This window comes from Balaenoptera physalus (genome assembly GCF_965194825.1).
Source record: "Balaenoptera physalus genome assembly, chromosome: 10".
NCBI classification, from domain to species: domain Eukaryota; kingdom Metazoa; phylum Chordata; class Mammalia; order Artiodactyla; family Balaenopteridae; genus Balaenoptera; species Balaenoptera physalus.
Window position 1 is genome coordinate 20,154,560 of NC_138889.1, and position 19,524 is coordinate 20,174,083.

General features: G+C 37.7%; 2 protein-coding genes across 10 annotated transcripts in view; one reads left to right on the forward strand and one right to left on the reverse strand.

Annotated features, from left to right (window-relative positions):
• NPAT (nuclear protein, coactivator of histone transcription) overlaps positions 1-2,235 on the reverse strand; it is a 53,331-nt gene extending 51,096 nt beyond the window's left edge. For 2 of the 3 annotated variants that reach the window (XM_082476846.1, XM_082476845.1), the window contains exon 1: positions 2,028-2,234. In XM_082476846.1, coding sequence (XP_082332972.1) covers positions 2,028-2,064 — 37 coding nt within the window. In that variant the 5' untranslated portion in view covers positions 2,065-2,234. Of the gene's footprint in view, positions 1-2,027 lie in introns of all 3 variants that reach the window. The other variant, XM_082476844.1, reaches the window with a different exon arrangement.
• Positions 2,236-2,338: 103 nt separating this feature from the next.
• Positions 2,339-19,524, forward strand: part of ATM (ATM serine/threonine kinase) — a 142,826-nt gene continuing 125,640 nt past the window's right edge. The window contains exons 1-6 of one of the 7 annotated variants that reach the window (XM_082476827.1): positions 2,349-2,726; positions 3,027-3,210; positions 6,185-6,283; positions 6,367-6,479; positions 7,757-7,902; positions 11,830-11,994. In XM_082476827.1, the coding sequence (XP_082332953.1) occupies positions 6,212-6,283; positions 6,367-6,479; positions 7,757-7,902; positions 11,830-11,994 (496 nt within the window). In that variant the 5' untranslated portion in view covers positions 2,349-2,726; positions 3,027-3,210; positions 6,185-6,211. The other 6 variants (XM_082476828.1, XR_014267987.1, XM_082476826.1 and 3 more) reach the window with 6 other exon arrangements.

Sequence of the window (19,524 nt, forward strand, 5' to 3'; positions counted from 1 at the left end):
GAACTCTATTTTTAGCATTTGGCACAGTGCCTGGAACATACTACGCACCCAAAGATTTGATGAAAGGACATAATGAAGAAAAGGGGCCAACAATGGGAGGGGCTGGAGGAGTACTGAGAGGGAGGGAGTACTGACAGGAGGAGAATCATGAGCAAATAATAAAACTGTTAATATTTTAAGCCACTAAGTTGTGTGATCATAGATCTCCACATTCATATGATAATGCTAAATGAAAAAAGCAAGAGTGGTGAGTGTGGGGAGATTTGCTTTTTTTGGTATTATTCTTTTGCACAACTTGAAATTTTTGTAAGTGCAAAACACTTTCAACTTTCAGAATTGGAGGTGTAGTGTGAAGGCTTTAGGCAGATTTTTGTACCAGTAAATAAGATGAATTGCAAGACCATATGAGAAGCCATGACAACAGTCCAAAAGAGAAGTAATGGGATGCATACTGCTGGGACTGGTGGCAATGAAAATGGAATGTGAATGACAAATAAGAATTTTAGTATAAGAAACAATCTCTGTAGTTTTTATCCATTTTAAAAAAAGGAGGAAGTCTAGGAGAGCAGCTGGTTTGTGGAGAATAAATACAAGTTTGGCGTAAATTATTCCAGTTATTAAATCGTACTGCTTTCTTAAGACCAGTGGTTCGTGCCCTCCAGGAAACATACTGGCAATATCTGGACACTTTTTTTATTCTCACGACTGGGTGGGGGTGGGGACTGGGGTCCTGCTGGCATCTAATGGATAGAAGCCAGGGATGCTGCTAAACATCCCACAATGCACAGGGTATGTCAATGTTACTGTGAACTTTGTGAAAGTCTACTTTGGATCTGTTTACATATAAGCCTAATTAATATAACAACTACAAGATAGCTAGCTTTTTCCTTAGATGTTGTAGGTTAACTGTTGATATTCAGTTCTCATAAAGTGCACAAAAGATGAACCAAACATTAACAAAATATTAGTTTAAACTTAAGTCATTATTTTCTCCAAAAACATACAGTAGAATCATTACCTTCTAATGTTTTCTGCAAAATGTGCTCATCAAGAGCCTGTGCACAAAAGCCATTTTTTATGGACAGGGCTGAGTACTTAAAATGGAATAAGAAATGGATTTTTCTGGCAATAAAATAACGGTAGTAATGGCCGTGGATACCAGGGGAAGTTTTATCACAGATGTTTACCATTTACCATTCACATATGATGTCTGTAAATCACTGGCTCCGGTTTTGAGATTTATGTGGCTCTCATTCCCAGCAGTACAATCCTCTTTATTCTTTCAGGGGAAAAACAACAAAACCCGTTTTCCCACACAGACAATACAGCCTGACAACTGGCAGTGTTACTAATTCTTTTCAAATTGAGGAAAAACTAACTAGGACTAGAAAATGTTTAACTGGAAGGCATTTCGCCTGTGAAAATTCTTGCTAATCAAAAGAACAGGAATTGGTGCTGTCTTAAAGTATGCAACTGGCATTTCAAACCTCTACACTCTACGACTTCTTGCGGGAGGGTGGGGGATAGAGAGGGAAGATCACCCCATTTGTCCCAAATTCGTAGTCCTAAGGGCTAGTTAGGAGAAGGCCGTCAGGAAGGTCCTTCTACAAAGCTCGGTGGCTGGGGAAGTTCTTATTTTTCCTAATTCGGTCCCAGCTCTGACACGGGAAAGTGAGCCCAAGGCTGAAGAACGCAGTCCATCCATCACGTAGGCAACTCCCCTTGCAGGGATCCTAATTAAGTGTGCAGGCCTGACTTTCCCACCGGATCCGGGCCTCAGGTGTTTCACCCCGAGTTTCTCTTCAGGCTCCCCTCGCCACGGAGCCTCGGAAGAGAGGAGCATCCACACACAAAGAAGCTTAAACCATCAGAGCCTCCGACTGAAGAAGATTCACCTCCAGTCTGAATTTGTAGGCGGGGAGGCAAAGCCCCAAAGCTTCCCCACCCAAGGAAAACCTTTGGCCCCAAAGGTCCTTCCGTCCTGCTTAGCCTGGTTCAATACCCCTCCCTCCCGCGTCGGCGCTTACCCAATACCAGTCGGGCTACGTCCGAAGGTAACAGCATGATCGAAGCCGCAGAAGGAACCGCAATAAGAGACGAGACCCAGGTAAAAGCCAACACAGCGACACCTCCTGCGCCGCATCTCCCGGTTCCAGTGGCGGCACTAGACCCGCGGCGATTTGTCCCGCCTCTTTAGCTCCTCGCCAGCCAATCGCTTCCGCCAGAGAAAGAAAGGCGCCGAAATGAAACCCGCCTGGTTCTCCTTCGAGCTGTCGTCATATCCGTCCTTACATTTGGAGGGGTGGGGCTGAAGGGGGCGAGGAGGCGGGACGAGTGAGCCGGAGCCCGAGCTAGAGGGCGAGCGGCGAAGGCAGGGTCGCACGCCATTGGCGGGCAGTGCGAGCGGCGAACGCAGCGGTCGCACGCCATTGGCGGGCAGGGAGCAGGCGCGTTTCCTAAGATGAGCCCGTCGTTTTGGGGGTGCGAGTGCTGGGAGCGGAGAGCTTGTAGCGTTTGGCGCGCATGGGCAGACAGTGTCCGGGCGCCCGTCAGCCTTACTGCTTCCTGCGGAGACGCAGGCTGCGCGGTCACGCCAGGTTTGAGCCGGAAGCCGGAATAGTGCGTGGACAGCCGGCTCGGCCCGTGAGGGAGGCGTGTTGAGCGGGATTCTAGGCTTCGGCCGTCGCCGCCGCCAGAGATTCCGCCTTGGCTATCCGAGTCCAGCGGTAGGGGCGCGGAAGCAGCGCAGTGGTTTCTGCGTTGGGGAATTCAGTCGTATCTGAGCCGTTCAGTCCTGGCCTTCAGACTCACTCCTCCAGAGCGGCCCTTTACTCCTCTCTTCACCTCATCTTGCCCAGCCCACTGTCCGTATCGCTCTCCTCCGCCCACCCTTCCTGCTCCAGCCGACTTAGCCTTGAACCTACTTCTTAATGCCCAGAATTGAACCTTCGTGCGCGTACCCTTCCCGTGTACAGATGTAACTAGATGGCTTGAGTAATCATCTTTTTCTCCCCTCTCATAATTAGTAGTTTTAATCAGCGAGCAATTTGTTCGGGCTTCAACTACAGTCTCGTGATTAAGAGCATGGGCTTTGGTATCGCACTCCCGGAGTTCGAGTCAGCTAGCTGTGTGACCTCGCTGTCCTGTCTTCCTTGTGATAATCCTGTCCTGTGGTGAGCCCTCAAGAGCGTTGGCGGCTGCTTTTACCAGGTACAGATAAGTAACAAGACTATTAGAATTAAGAATGAAATGTGATAGAAGAGGATTGTGGTGGTAGAGGAGTGGATGGGGTTCTGTAGAAACTTAGCCTGGGAGAATCAATTCTGTTTGCGGTGAGACCTTGCAGTGTTAAATTGTCCTGGAGGATGATAGGAACCTTCTAGACAGGAGGGAAAACGCATATAAAGGCACAACGTGTAAAAGGTTCCTGAAGCTCAAGAGTGAGGTCCTGCACTGAATGAAATAGATTTGGGCATTTTTCACGTGTTGAAGTCATAGGAATGGATGGGATCCTACTGTGAGAACATACAGTGAGAAGTAAGGAGACAAGAATGTTGTTTCAGGTGTGGGTGGAAAAAGAACCATCGAAAGAGACTTGTGAAACAGAAAGGAAGGGAATAATGATAATTGCTAACATTTATTGAGCAATTTCTATGCCCCAGGCACTGTGTTAAACATGGACAGGAATCCTTACAATAACTATTTGAAGGTCTGGTTCAGTTCTAGTATTGTTTTTCATTTTATCATTGAGAAGACGGAGGTTTAGAGAGATTAGCTAACATGCCCAAGGTTATAGAGCTTGTAAGTGGCAGGACCAGGTTATGAACTAGTACAATCTGACCACAGACTCCACACTCTTACCGTTAGAAAAGAATGGCATGCTACGGGCAGAATTAGATCTAGGAAGATGGTATATAAGCATCATTGTCAAATTCTGCAAAGGGACCAACTTGGTTGAGATCCGAAAAGGAGCAACGGATTTGCCAATTCAGAAGCTGTTACTTAAGAAACATGTATCATGCTAGTTGCATGGTTGGGAGTGGAACCTAAATCGTTGTGCATTAATGTATTAATTGAATTCACCTTTATCTGGTGACACTCTTATTCTGCTTGTCTACTCTCTAGTTCCTTTGGCCATCTTTCAGTTCCTCCAACATACTTTGCATTTTTTCATCTTGGGACCCTTTGGCTGTGCTAGTTTCCTTCTCTAAGATGTTGGTCCTTTAGCTCTTTCTATGATGGGCACCAGTTCATTCAGATCTTGGCTTTATTGTAACCTCCTCTGATACATCTTCCTTGATAGTTTATAAAAAATGATCCTTTCCATTGCTATTGTGTATTTGCTTCCTTTGAGTCACATATCACAATTTGGAATTATGCATTGATTTATCAGTGTACTTGTTTATTGTCACTCTTCCCCACTAGTCATGACCCCATGAGGGTAGGATTTGTGTCTATTTAGTTCATTATGTGTCTAACTACCCCTAACATAGTACCTCAAGCACAGTAGTTGCCCAGTAAATATTGTTGCTTGTCGCAGTGAATGAACATTTCCTGTTTATGTAGATAATACTGAACTGTTTTGTTTTCTTGAAAGTAATCAATTTCTGAGAATTGGATAGGGGGAAAAGCAAGTTCAGAAAAGCCACAGCTTAAAAAAAAAGTTTAGGGCTGCCACTTCTTGGAAGTGTCACATGTTCAGTAAACATGCATTTTTTTTTTCACACTACAAATAACATATTAAGAATATAGGTGCCTGCCTTTATGGTTCTTTGGATGTTGCTAAGGTGTTTTCATTGGTTAGAATCCCAATTTTATTTTCCTTATTGACTCAGGAAGCCTTTAAACTAAGATTGAGCAAGAAGGGAGAGGAGTTCTAGATACAACTATAAGGAATGGAAAAATAAAAACGACAGTCCTTGCCTTCAAGAGGTATACAGTCAAATGGAAAAGGCAATCAAATAAATAATGACCTGTATTCTACAGCATAGGAAAGGAGGTTGTTATAGGGATAAAGGAATCAGAACAACTTATCAATATAAATGGAGAAGAGAATTAGAGCTATCTGCCAATAAAATAGGTAGTCTTATTAGGAAGTTTGTTCTAAGTGAGAGTGTTTAAAGAGAGGGCAATAACTTTGTTGGAGAGATTTCTTCCTTTGTAGGAAGATTGGACATGGTCTCTCAGTTTCTTCCAATTTTAAGATTCTGTGAGATTAAGCAGGGGCAGAGTAATATACTTGATCTTGAAAGATTGAGCAGAATTTATGTGGATGGATGGGGAAAGGACTTTGCCCACCTTTTTATCCTCTTGAGATATATATGTAGTGTAGATATAATAGACAGACATGTACATTGTTTCCTTGTTTATAAACATTTATAGTAACAAAAATGAGGCTTCTTTGTAAAAAGGCTCAGAAATACTAAAACAATGCTTTTCTTGAAAGATTTTTTTTTTTTAAGTTTATCAAAGGAAGGTTTGATTGTATCAGAAAATCTAAAAGGAGGAGGTCTACTGCAATGGCATTAAGACACAGTAAAATATAGTTGACCTTTGACTTTTGCAAGGTATATCGCTATAGCATATAATTTCCTTCGTTTCCTTTTATAACAATAATAACATTTTCCTCCTATTTTTATGTATTAAATGAGAACCATAAAGCCAGTTGAGATGTAAGTGCTAGGCAAGGCTTACTAGCTCTGATAACCTCTTACATATCCATTCCAAAGCATAAGTAATTTAGGCTTTTGGCTCAGGAAAGTGGCACGTCACTACATATAAGAAAGGGTCCTTTTAAATCGTTCAGATAGTGTTAAATCTTTAAGTGCTCTTTTCCTTATTCTTTGCCTGGCTGCCTTTTTTTCATCTTTTGTATTTCAATTTAAATGTCATGTTTCTTAGAAGAAAAAAAGGTCTCTCCTCTAAGAGATCCTCTTCTTAGAAGAGGTCTCAGAAAAATAAAGTAAATTATACCTTACTTATTTTTATCCTGCTACACATTCAACACACATTTGCATGTTAAGGCTTTGTTTTGATATATTCTAAGAAAATTTCATTTAAATATGGAAGTATTAAGAAAAATCATTGTGCATTATAGTATGCCTCTAGCTATACAGGTAGATCCAACTATATATTAATACCACAGTCTGAAATAATTTTACATATGTATATATTTTTTTTACAGATGATGTGTTTTCTGAAATTCTGAATCATGAGTCTAGCACTTAATGATCTGCTTATTTGCTGCCGTCAACTAGAACATGATAGAGCTACAGAACGAAGGGTACTAAATTACTTAAATTTAGTCTTTCCTTGAAACAAGTGTGTGATTGGTAGCGCATTATTTTGTTCTTTTTTCATTTTCAGAAAGAGGTTGAGAAATTTAAGCGCCTGATTCAGGATCCTGAAACCGTTCAACATTTAGATCAGCATTCAGATTCCAAACAAGGGAAATATTTGAATTGGGATGCTGTTTTTAGGTATTCCATTTTAAATTTTTTACTGTCTTTATTTTTCTTTTTCATTTTTATTTCTCTTGTGATATTTTTTTGTGTATGTAGGTCTAATTTATCTGTGCTCCCTGTGAACCGTTGTGCCTTGCATAGGAAATTGGCGCTCAATTTTTATCTGAAACATAATTTTTAAAGGATGTTCATTAGAAAAAGTTAAAATTTTTGAATCATTTGTTCAATAAAATGTCAAACATATTTCACTCAAGATTAGAATTTCTTTCGTATCAGTTCATTCATAAGACTTTATTTCAAATTAGAGCATAAAATTAAGTTATATCAAGTCCTTTGTTGTTACTTTGACATCTTTAAATATTGCTCTAAGTAACTGCCATATGTTAAACTATAATAAAAAAGTAAAAAGGAGTTTTAGAAAAACTCTATATGAATGCAGTTAACAAACACAAAACTCTGGCATTGGAAAGACACAATTCGTTGCTGAACTGGAGTGGCAAACAATTAATGCTTTTTACATTAAGACATAATTTTCAATTATGAAGTCCATTTATAACTAGAAATAGATTGTTAGACTTAGGAAAGATGAATAAAATATTTTAAATTAATGTAAAATACTGATAAACTTGAAAGAACATTTTTAGTCAAGGGGAAATATGAGTATTTACTTGTTCTTGAATGTTTAGAACAGATAATCTATTTTATTTTTTAGCTCTTATATGGTACTAGATAGATCATTGCAGATATCATTGTAGATAACATGAAAAATATATACTTCTTTTCCCCTGGTTACTTACTTTATTTCAGATACCACAAATATAGTTATCTAAAGATGAATACTGTTTTGTGTAAGCTGATCATGTAGGCCAAATATGCACCTGATGCACCCAGCTAATCATGAATATCTTATAGGCAGGCTTCATTTAAAGGCTAGAGACATTACCAACTGCCTAGGAAAGAGATAGGTCATGTACAGAATAACAGAAAGAGGTGAGAAAGAATTGAGAGCCCTTGATAGCATTGCAAGCTTTTAGTGATAAAATGAGAAAGCAGGCAGGAAAGCAATAGAAAATCCTGGAGGTTACAGATTAAGAGCTTTGCAGGCCAGACTTTAAATTAGTGTTGAGGCCTTAGGCCTTATAAAAGAAATGTAATTGTTTTGTTTAGCTGGTACATTGATTGAAGCAATGTGGTTTAAACAATGCTCTTTATGATGGCATGAAGGACTTTTTGAAACTATTATAATTTAAGTATTTAATGAGTTTCTGAAATTACATTGCACTTTCTTGAAGAGTTTTACAGAAATATATTCAGAAAGAAACGGAATGTCTGAGAACAGCAAAACCAAATGTATCAACCTCAACACAAGCCACCAGGCAGAAAAAGATGCAAGAAATCAGTAGCTTAGTCAAATACTTCATCAAATGTGCAAATAAAAGTAAGTGCTATTACTTGGCTTAATAGATTATTGTTACATGAGTTTGGTCTGAATATGGTGAGATAAAAGTTCAGTGCTGACTCTAATTTCTAGTACATGTAATGATTTTTAATACTATAGGTTCAAATATTTGGAGGAATTTATACAAGCATGGAATGATAGAATCTCAGGGTTTGGAAGGATTAAAAAATATTATTTCATCTACCCATTTTTCTTGGATCCCATCTATATGTCCCTGGCACTTAGGTAGCCTTAATGATTAAACATGCCTTTTGAGACTTTCTTTTCTGTTTGAGTAGTTTTCGTAGTAGTGAAAACCTGTCTCCTTTTGTTACTGCTTCTATTTGCTGAGATAATACAGAAAAATACTAACTCAGTTTTTTCAATATCCTTTTTTCAAATATCCTTTGAGATATTTGAAGTTACCCATGATATTTCCCCTGAGTCCTCTTCTCTAAGCTAAACAAACCTACTTCCTACTGCTCATATGAGCTAGTTTTGTGTCACTTCTGAATATTCTTCAGTTTAATTCTCTACCTCTTAAAGTGTGGGACTCAATCTTATAGGCATATTCTGATTGGTATGGAGTGGAGCAGGACTTGCATATCTTTTATTCTATACTTCTACTGATTCATTCTAAGATTACATTAGCTTTCTTGGCAGTCAGAACCCACACTCTTTAACTAATAGCATGCTTACTATTGATTAAAAAAAAAACCAAGTTCTTTTTTGCTCCTGATGAGCCACATATCTCCCATTTTGAACTTATACAGTTTTGAAAAGCCAATATTTTTGAACCAAAATGCAGAATCCTAGTAGGCTTATGTAAGGAAATGGTTTTCATACAATGCTGGAAAGCTAGAGGCGGAAATGTTTGTTTAGGGACTTGGACTCAAACTTTGTTTATTTTTCACAGATAAGAAAGTGGCTTTGTGACGCCAAGTTTAGTTTACGAATCAGAAAAGCCCAATGTTGGTAAACATTATTAAGCAGAAGGATATAGATTGTTAGTGAATGATATTTCAGAACGGTGGTATGAGACTTGAGTCTAAAAGACAGTGGCTTTAGCAAAATTTTAGTTTTTCGGCTCCTCTGAGATGCCATTTTGTGTGGATAGCTGCAAGACCTGAGAAGGGACTCCAGCATAGACAGAAGAAAGCTACACCGAAATATTTTTGCACCCGCTTTTGCTCTGCATCCATTAAAATTTGTATTCTTGGCTACTAATGCTGGGCTCTTAATAGATCTTAATACGGTCTGACAGAATTTATGACTGAGTGAGAGAAAGATATTTGTATCCCATTCGTAGCCCATCAGAAAAGTTTGCAGCTTAGAATTTTGCTTTAAAGTGAAAAAAACCTTCTATTGCAAAATTAACAATGGAGATCACATTTTCTTTTTAATTAATTAATTTATTTTTGGCTGCGTTGGGTCTTTGTTGTTGCGCACGGGCTTTCTCTAGTTGCGGCGAGCAGGGGCTACTCTTTGTTGTGGTGCGCGGGCTTCTCGTTGCGGTGGCTTTTCTTGTTGCGGAGCATGGGCTCTAGGCACGTGGGCTTCGGTAGTTGTGGCTCACGGGCTCTAGAGTGCAGGCTCAGTTGTTGTGGCACACGAACTTAGTTGCTCCACGGCATGTGGGATCTTCCCAGACCAGGGATCGAACCTGGAATCCATCAGGAATACACCCTGCATTGGCAGGTGGATTCTCAACCACTGCACCCCCAGTGAAGCACGTGATCACATTTAAAAATGTATGAAAGTATCAATATGTTGGTTTATAGGAATGAATGGATGAAATTTTCAGTGTAAGATTATTTAAATGGTTGAAAAATGATATTTTTATTCAAGGCTTTTTTTCCTTTCAAGTTTTACTTTGTAACTTAAACATCTTTAATCTCGGAGCAAAACCAGGAGCTACTATCGTGTCATCTCACTTCTTCAATTTTTTTTTTAGAGGGTTGGAGGGTTGATGAGAATTGAAACACATGTCCAGACTTTGCCAGACTTGCTTAACATTGGTACCCAAGGTATGATGAAAGAAACAGAGATCAGAAAAAAAGAGGTAGATGGGAAGGAACCAGTAAGCAAATATTGTTCAACTGTAACAGATGTTATAGTTAAGAAAATGTTAGGAAGACTATAACAGAGAAATGCACAGGGTGTTACAGCAGAGGATATTATGATTGTGCATTTCATCATTAGCCAGATGCCTAAAATTATAAGCCATAAGTAAAAATGATTTTTTAAACTAATAACAGAAACTACACTTGATCTTAGCCAAAAGGCCAAGAAGTGATGATTTTTTGTTATATCAGTGTATATTTATTTATCATACTTCTAAATATAACTAGTCTCATCATAAAAAATCCTAAAGTAGAATATATTCAAATATACATAATGACTTGCACCCTGCTCATAACTTACAACAAAAAATTTATATGCAATTTTAAGATTGTTAATATTGAAATATGAAAAATTTCAGCTGTGACATCAATATGATTTACTGAAAGTAACAAATAACTTTTAAATATACTTTTGTTACCTTTAAGAATATATCCAGGGCTTCCTTGGTGGTGCAGTGGTTAAGAATCCGTCTGCCAATGCAGGGGACACGGGTTCGAGCCCTGGTCCGGGAAGATCCCATATGCTGTGGAGCAGCTAAACCCGTGTGCCACAACTACTGAGCCTGTGCTCTAGAGCCCACGAGCCACAACTACTGAGTCCACGCACCACAACTACTGAAACCCACGTACCTAGAGCCCATGTTCCGCAACAAGAGAAGCCACCGCAATAAACCCACACACTGCAACGAAGAGTAGCCCCCACTCGCCGCAACTAGAGAAAGCCCGCGTATAGCAACGAAGACCCACCACAGTCAAAAATAAATAAAAAAAATAAATAAATTTTTTAAAAAAATGAATATATCCAGGGACTTCCCTGGTGGCACAGTGGTTAAGAATCCGCCTGCCAATGCAGGGGACACGGGTTCGAGCCCTGGTCCGGGAAGATCCCACATGCCGCGGAGCAACTAAACCCGTGCGCCACAACTACTGAGCCTGTGCTCTCGAGCCCACAAGCCACAGCTACTGAGTCTGCATGCCACAACTGCTGAAGTGCGCGAGCATAGAGCCCGTGCTCTGCAACAAGAGAAGCCACCGCAATGAGAAGCCCGTGCACCGCAACGAAGAGTAGCCCCCGCTCGCCTCAACTAGAGAAAGCTCGTGTGCAGCAACAAAGACCCAATGCAGCCAAAAATAAATAAATTAAAAAAAAAAAAGAGTTCCATTGAAGAAAAAAAGAATATATCCATTAATTCTGAATTTTCAGGACCTCTAATAAATAAATAAAACTAAAAATTATAACCTTACATATGTATATATAATAAATGCTATTATAGGACTTGGAAGTAATTTTGCTTTTTAAAGTAAATAGTATTCTCCTTATAATCTTATTCTAATAAATTCAGGTTTTTATAAAAAATACCAGGAAACTTTGGGTCAGTCAAGGTCTAATGTCAGAAATTGTGAATTGTTAAGGTAGAATGAATGATTGTTTTTGCTATATAATCCAATAGGATTGGCAAGTTTTTTTTGTAAAGTGACCAGATCGTAAATGTTTTTGACTTTGCAGGCTGTGTAGTCTCTGTCTCAACAACTCAACTTTGCCGTTTTAGCATCAGAGTAGCCATATACAATATGTAAATGAATAGATATGTTTGTGGTCCAATAAAACTTTATTTCCAAAAACAGGAGGTTGGCTGAATTTTGCCCCTGGGCCATCGTTTGCTAATCCCTGTTTTATGAGAAGGAGGTTAGTTAATAGTAATTTCCCAAATGGAATTAATTATACAATTGCCATTCCAAGCATCCTTAACTTATTTGTCTTAAGATTTATATGTTTTTGTTTGTTTATTTTATTTTTAAATAGGAGCACCCAGGCTAAAATGTCAAGAACTCTTGAATTATATCATGGATACAGTGAAAGATTCATCTAATGGTGCCATTTATGGAGCTGATTGTAGCAACATATTGCTGAAGGACATTCTTTCAGTGAGAAAATACTGGTGTGAAATATCTCAGCAACAGTGGACAGGTATGTTTTGAAGTTGGTTACTTGTGAATTTTTCCTTGTGAAATGAAATTTCACCAAAAGAGCATTCAGAGTCTATTTATATCCCCCAAATGACCTCACAGTTTAGCAGTACCTTAGTAAAATTAAATGATTATAGAATCTGACACTTTTCTTGTATTATGTACTTCTTAAATTGTCACTAATAATGTATTTGGTGCCTGCTGTCAGAACTAAAATTACAGAATTGAAAGATGCCATACCTGTCCTCAAAGACTTGACAGTCCAATGACAGAAAAAACCAAGTAAACTGAAAGTTATAATGCAGTGAGTTCACAGATCAGTGACACCTAAATGCAACAATGATTAAAGTAGAAAGAAGAAAACCGAGAGATGTCATAAAAAGGAAAGCAAGAGAATTTCAAGTTGGAAGAGGTGTGACATTTAAAGTGTTGTAGAAGTAATAAGATGCAGAAGTATCCATTAGGACTAGGCAGTTTGCAGGTCACTGGTAAGGTAATTGAAATGAAATATTAGAATAGAATATATAGGACCCAGTGACTTACAAGATAAGTAGAGTGGGGTGCCATGGAGGTATTGTTGACAGTTTGTAGGTGAGAGGTACTAAGAGACCACAAAGGAAGTTTGGGCAGAGGCTGAAATTTTTGAGTTTATTGATTTCAAAAGTGGAGTATTTCTGGCTCTGGCTGGCTTACTGGGTGAAAATGGTATTTGGCTTTAATGAGGTGACTTTAAGCCAGATGTCAAAGTCTTCTAATACAGCCACCTCTGAAAATTTAGAAACTCAGTATTTTTCATTGAGAAGTATTCAAGATAAATTGTGCTAACTTAAAAGACATTTATCTATATTTTTTACCATCAGTTTATCATTTCAAAATAAGATGTTTGTGGACCATAAACCCATGACCTAATCAGTGGTCTACATTGTATTCTACTGTTACCACATGAATAAAGGCCTTCTTAGCTATTGCTTAATTTCTTATCTGGGGCCTTTGCTGTTGCTCTGAGCACAAAGGAGGCTTTGTCCCAAACAGAGCCCTCAGTAAGCCTAGTGGCAGCCTTTAGAGACTAGGCCAGTGATACCTAGGGTACACCGACACGTCTGTCACCAAAATGGTTCAGCCTAAATATTTAGAATATTTGTACATTTTAGATTATTACTTGTAACTATGGGTCTCTGAAACAAAGGCAGTCGTTCCTTTAGTCTCTTTACTCTTGATTCCATCATCTGGCATGTTCTCTGAAATTCTCTATTTTTAAGCAAACTACTTTCACTTCTAGTAGTCTTTTTGTTGAATTATTTTTTTAGTTAGTTACCTTCTCTGAAATTTACTTCTCTAATGAAGCCTGCTCAAGAAGTGAAGTTTACATTCAAAATATATTTGGTAGAGGTGGTGATTGAAGCCATGGTTATGGATGAGATTGTCTAGGGAGAGAGTTTAGAGTGAGATGAGAAGATGGCCTTAGTCTTCTAAGCCAACATTTCCATATAAATTTTGGAATCAGCTTGTTGATTTCTACAAAAAGTCCTGCTGGGATTTTATTGGTATCGCGTTGAACCTATTGAACTAAGGAGCAATAGGCATCTTAACATAGACTCTTCCAATCCATGAACACGATATATCTCTCCATTTATTTATGTATTTTTTGATTTATCAGCATACAGAATTTGTATATTTTTGTTAGATTTATACTGCAGTAGATTGTAAATTTTACTGTCTTTTTAAAACATTTTCTTTTCCATGTTGTTCAGAAGTACAGTTGACTTTTGTATATACCATATTGATCTGGGACCTTGCTAAAATTGCTTATTAGATCTAGGAGGTTTTTTGTTCATTCTGGGGAATTTTTTATTTAGACAGTTGTGTCATCTGCAAGTAGGAGAGAGTTTTTTGTTCCTTCACTTCTGAGCCATGTGGCCTTATTTCTTTTTTCTGCCTTATATTGACTAGGACCTCAGTATGATTTTTTGTTTTTAATGGTAAGATGTGCATAACATAAAATTTACCATTTTAACCATTTTTGCATATACAATTCAGTGGCATTAAGTATATTCACATTGTTATGCAACCATCACGACTCATTTCCAGAACTTTTTTCATCTTCCAAACTGAAACTCTGTACCCATTAAACAGGAACTTCCCCTGCTCCCCAACTCCAGCTCTTGGCAGCCATTCTACTTTCTGTCTCTGAATTTGACTACCCTAGTACCTCCTATAAGTGAAATTGTACAGTATTTGTCCTTTTCTGAATGGCTTATTTCACTTAGCATAATGTTTAAGGTTCATCCATGTTGTAGCATACGTCAGAGTTTTCTTCCTTTTTAAGTCTGAATAATATTCCATTGTATGTGTATACTACATTTTGTTTATCCATTCATCTGTCATTGGACCCTTGGATTGTTTCTACATTTGGATATTGTGAATAACTCTACTATGAACATGGTATACACATAGCTCTTTGAGTCCTTGCTTTCAATTGGGTATATATTCAGAAGTGGAATTACTGCATCATATGGTAATTCTATGTTTAATTTTTTGAGTACCCACCATACTGTTTTCCACAAGGGCTACACCATTTTACATATTCATCAGCAATGCACAAGTGTTCCAATTTCTCCACACCTTCACCAACACTTCTTTTTCTTTTTCTTTCTTTTTTTGATAATAGCCATCCTAATGTAAATGGGTATGAAGTGGTGTCTCATTGTGATTTTGATTTGCATTTCGTTAATGACTGGTGATGTTGAACTTTTCATGTGCTTATTGGCCATTTGTATATCATCTTTGGACAAAAGTCTATTCAAATCTTTTGCCCAGTTTTTAATCGGGTTGTTTGTTTTTTGTTGTTGGATTGTAGGAGTTCTTTATGTATTCTATATTAATCCCTTATCAGATATATGGTTTGGAAATATTTTCTCCCATTCCATGGGATGCCTTTACCTCTGATGATAGTGTCCTTTGATGCACAAAAGGTTTTGCTTTGATGAATACAGTCTATCTATTTTTTTCTTTTGTTGCCTGTGCTTTTGGGGTCATTTCCAACAAATCATTGCCAAATCCAATGTTATGAAACTTTTCCCCTGTGTTTTCTTCTAAGAGATTTATAGTTTTTCCTCCAATATGATTTTGATTAGGAGTAGTGAGAAAAGACATCCTTCCTTGTCCTGTTCCTGGTTTTAGGGGGAAACATTCAGTGTTTGATCATTAGCATATTAGCTATTTTTAAAAAATTAATCAATTAATTTTTGGCTGCGTTGGGTCTTCATTGCTGCACGTGGGCTTTCTCTAGTTGCGGCGAACAGGCGGGGGCTACTCTTTGTTCCGGTGTGTGGGTTTCTCATTGCGGTGGCTTCACTTGTTGTGGAGCACGGGCTACAGGTGCATGGGCTTCAGTAGCTGTGGCTTGTGGGCTCAGTAGTTGTGGCTCACGGGCTCTAGAGCACAGGCTCAGTAGTTACGGTGCACGGGCTTAGTTGCTCCATGTCACGTGGGATCTTCCCGGACCAGGGCTCGAACCCGTGTCCCCTGCATTGGCAGGCGGATTCTTAACCACTGCGCCACCAGGGAAGTTCAGCATATTAGCTGTTGATACAGGTTGAGGACATTCCCTTCTATTCTGGTTGCTCATGGTTTTTTATCATGAATGGGTATTGAATTGTTAATTTTGTTTCTGCATATATGGAGATAATCATGGGTTTTTTTGTCTTTAGTTTATTGATGTGATGAATTATGTTGATCAGTTTTTCACAGGTTGAGTCAACCTTGGGTTCCTGGGGTATACCCTATTAGGGCATGATGTATTATCCATTTTATATATTACTGGATTGAATTTGGAGGTGGTGGTGGTTGTAAGGTTTTTAATTATGAATTCAATTTCTTTAATAGATGCAGGATTATTTAGGTGACATATTTTCAGTGATCTTTGGAATTTGTTTCTTTAAGAATTTGTCCATTTCATATAAGTTGTTGAATGTATGAGTGTAAAGTTGTTCTTGAACATTATTGTCTCATTATCCTTTAAATGTGCTTAGACTCTGTAGTGTTCCCTCTTTCATTACTGAGTCTGATCTTATAATTATTAGTTCCTTACTTCTGTTTGTTTTGGATTTCATTTCTTCTCTAGTTTCTTAAGCTTAGATCATTGATTTGAGAGCTTCTTTCCAAATATGTGCATTTAATATAATAAGTTTTTCTCTAAACACTACTTTAGTCACATCTCACAAATGTTGACAATGTTGTTTTTTCTTTTTCTTCAGTTCAAAATATGTTCTAGGTTTTTTTGAGGGCTTCCCTTTGACCCTGGATTATTTGAAAGTATGTTGTTTAATTCCCATTCATTTGGGGTAATTCTCCTGTTTTGTTTTCCTTTTGTGGTTTAATGTTATGGTCAGAGACCATGCTTTTTATAACCAAAATTATTTATAACTGTTATGATTTCTTTATGATCAAGGATAAGGTCTAACTTGGTGAGTGTTTCATATGCATTTGAAAAGAATGTGTATCTGCTATCGTTGGATGAATTATTTTATACATGGCAGTTACAATCAGTTGGTTGATGGTGTTCAATTGTATAACAAACTGGTGTGAAAGCATGAGTGACAAGTGAGAAAATGGATTAACAAATACAACATTTTCAAAAGTTTTGGTTACAAGGGGAAGGGAAAGGGGGGTCCTATTAAAGAAGAGAGTGATTGGAGTATATATACATGTAATCAGAAGGATTCAGTGAAGAGAGCGTAGCTGAATACACAGGAAAATTGCTCATGTATGTTTCCTGAGAAGAAGGGATTCCAAAGCAAGAGCCCTAAGATTGTCCTAAGGAAGAAAATAGTTTTTCTAATAAGGTAGAAAGGAAGAAAAGTTAAAAACCTTTAGTTGCTTTCTTGTATAACTAATATAAAATACGGGCTTCCCTTCAGGTCTTGGAAGTGCTACATAGTTTTGCTTCTGCCTATCTCTCTGACCTTAAAGTCCACCCCATCCTTCTAATTTCTGTGCTGTAGCTACAGTGGCCTTTATTCAGATTCTCTAACCCAGTGATTTTCAAACTTTTTTTTAATAGACTTTATTTTTTTAGAGCAGTTTTAGATTCACAGCAGAATTGGGCAGAAAGTACAGAGTTCCCATATATCCCCTGACCTCACACGTGCACAGCAACATCCAGCACCAAAGCGGTACATTTGTTTCCATCAGTGAACCTACGCTGACACCTCATATCACTCAAAGTCCATAGTTTACACTGTCACTCTTGGTGGTGTACATTCTATAGCTTTTGAGAAATGTATAATGATATGTGTCCACCATTATTGTATCATAGAGAATAGTTTTACTGCCCTGAAGATCCTCTGTGCTCTGCCTATTTATCCCTCTCTCCACCTTGATCCCTAGCAACCACTGATCTTTTTAACTGTCTCCATAGTTTTGCCTTTTCCAAAATGTCATATAGTTGGAATCATACAGTATATAGTATTTTCAGAGTGGCTTCTTTCATTTAGTAATTTACATTTAAAATTCCTCCATGTCTTTTCATGGCTCGATAGCTCATTACTTTTTAGCACTGAATAATATTTCATTGTCTGGATTTACCACAGTTTAATTATCCATTCACTTACTGAAGAACATGTTGATTGCTTGCAAGTTTTGGCGATTATGAATGAAAATGCTATAAACATCTGTGTACAGATAAGTTTTCAACTCTTTTGGGTAAATGCTGAGGAGCGTGATTGCTGGATCATATGGTAAAAGTATGTTTAGTTTTTTAAGAAACTGCCAAACTGTCTTCCAGAGTGGCCATTGTCAATTTCTATATTAAAAATCAGTAAAGCATAATTTTTGTAATTAGTTTTAATTAAAAAATAGCGCTAATATTTTCTTCTGACATAGCTATGGATCATCTCACACACTCCTGTTTAGAGAGTATAAGCTCTTTCTTACCTGTAGCATTTGTTCTTTTTTCAGAGGCTACCCTTTGTATGGCCTGTTTTTTCTCGTCCTTCAAGTCTCAGTTTAAATGTCACGGCCATTTTCTGATTGTTTTTCCTAATTTCTTCCTCTCTTATTTTCTACCGTGGTACTCTTTCCTTCGTAGTACTTTTGTGAAAATAAATGACACGCTTCTAAATAATTCATGGGTGGAAAGAAAATTCTCAAGCATGTTTAAAACTGAATGAAAATGAAAATTACAACATATCACAATTCGTGGAATGTAGCTAAAGTTATGTTGAGAGGGTAATTTATAGCATTAAATGCCTACATTAGAAAAGAGGAAAGATATCAAATTAATAATCTTAGCCTCCATCTCAAGAAGCTAGAAAAACAAATCCAAAGACTTCAATCAGAAGATAAGAACAGAAATCAATGAAAACAGAAAACAGTAAAGGAAAATTATTGAAACAAAAAGCTGATTCTTTGAAAACATCAATAAAATCTAGAACCTCTAGCAAGAGTGAGTAAGGTAAAGAAAGACACAAATTATTGGTATTAGGAATTAAATGGGATATAATTGCAGATTCCGCAGATACTGAAAGAATAGTAAAGGAATGCTATAAACAACTCTACACACATAAATTTGATGACTGAAAATAAATGGAACAATTCCTTAAAATCACACACTATCAAAACTCACCCAGTATGAAATAGGTAATCTGTATACTTCTGTAACCAGTAAAGAAATCAAATCTGTAATTTAAAACTTTTCATTAAAAAAATTGGGAACAAGACAAGGGTATTCGCTGTCACCACTCCTATTCAACATTGTACTGGAGGTCCTAGCTAGGGCAGTTAGGCAAGAAAAGGATAATTGGCATACAGATTGGAAAGGAAGAAATAAAACTGTTCACATTTATAGATGATATGGTTGTCTATGTGTAAAATCCCAAGGAATCTACATTTAATGATGTCATTTGGGGTTTTATTTTATATTCTTAACTCCAGAAACTCCTTTTAAAAAAAAAATTTATTGAAGTATAGTTGATTTACAATGTTGTGTTTATTTCTGCTGTACAGCAAAGTGACTTGGTCGTACATATATATATTCTTTTTCATATTCTTTCCATTATGGTTTATCACAGGATATTGGACATAGTTCCCTGTGCTATACAGTAGGACCTTGTTGTTTATCCATCCTATATATAAAAGTTTGCATCTGCTAATCTCAAACTCCCAATACTTCCCTCCCCTACACCTCCCTCCCCTTTGACAACCACAAGTGTGTTCTTTATGTCTGTGAGTCTGCAGAAACTGCTTTTTAATATCATGCTGTTTTGCTATCTGCTCTTTGAGCTTTTTTTGTTGTTGAATTCATGGAGAAAGGGAATTCATTTGGAGGCATGCACTGCCGCCTTTTTTGGAGAAGTAGGACTCTACTCTTCTGAGACTTTTGTTGAATGTCTTATACCAGCTTTTTTTTTTTAACCACTTACTAGGGGAATATGTTGGATTCTGTGAGAACTGGGATAATTTCCCCAAGTAAAATAAAAGCCCTGAAAGTTGAGATTTAATCAGAGACAGAGAGTTGCATTGTTGGCTTTTC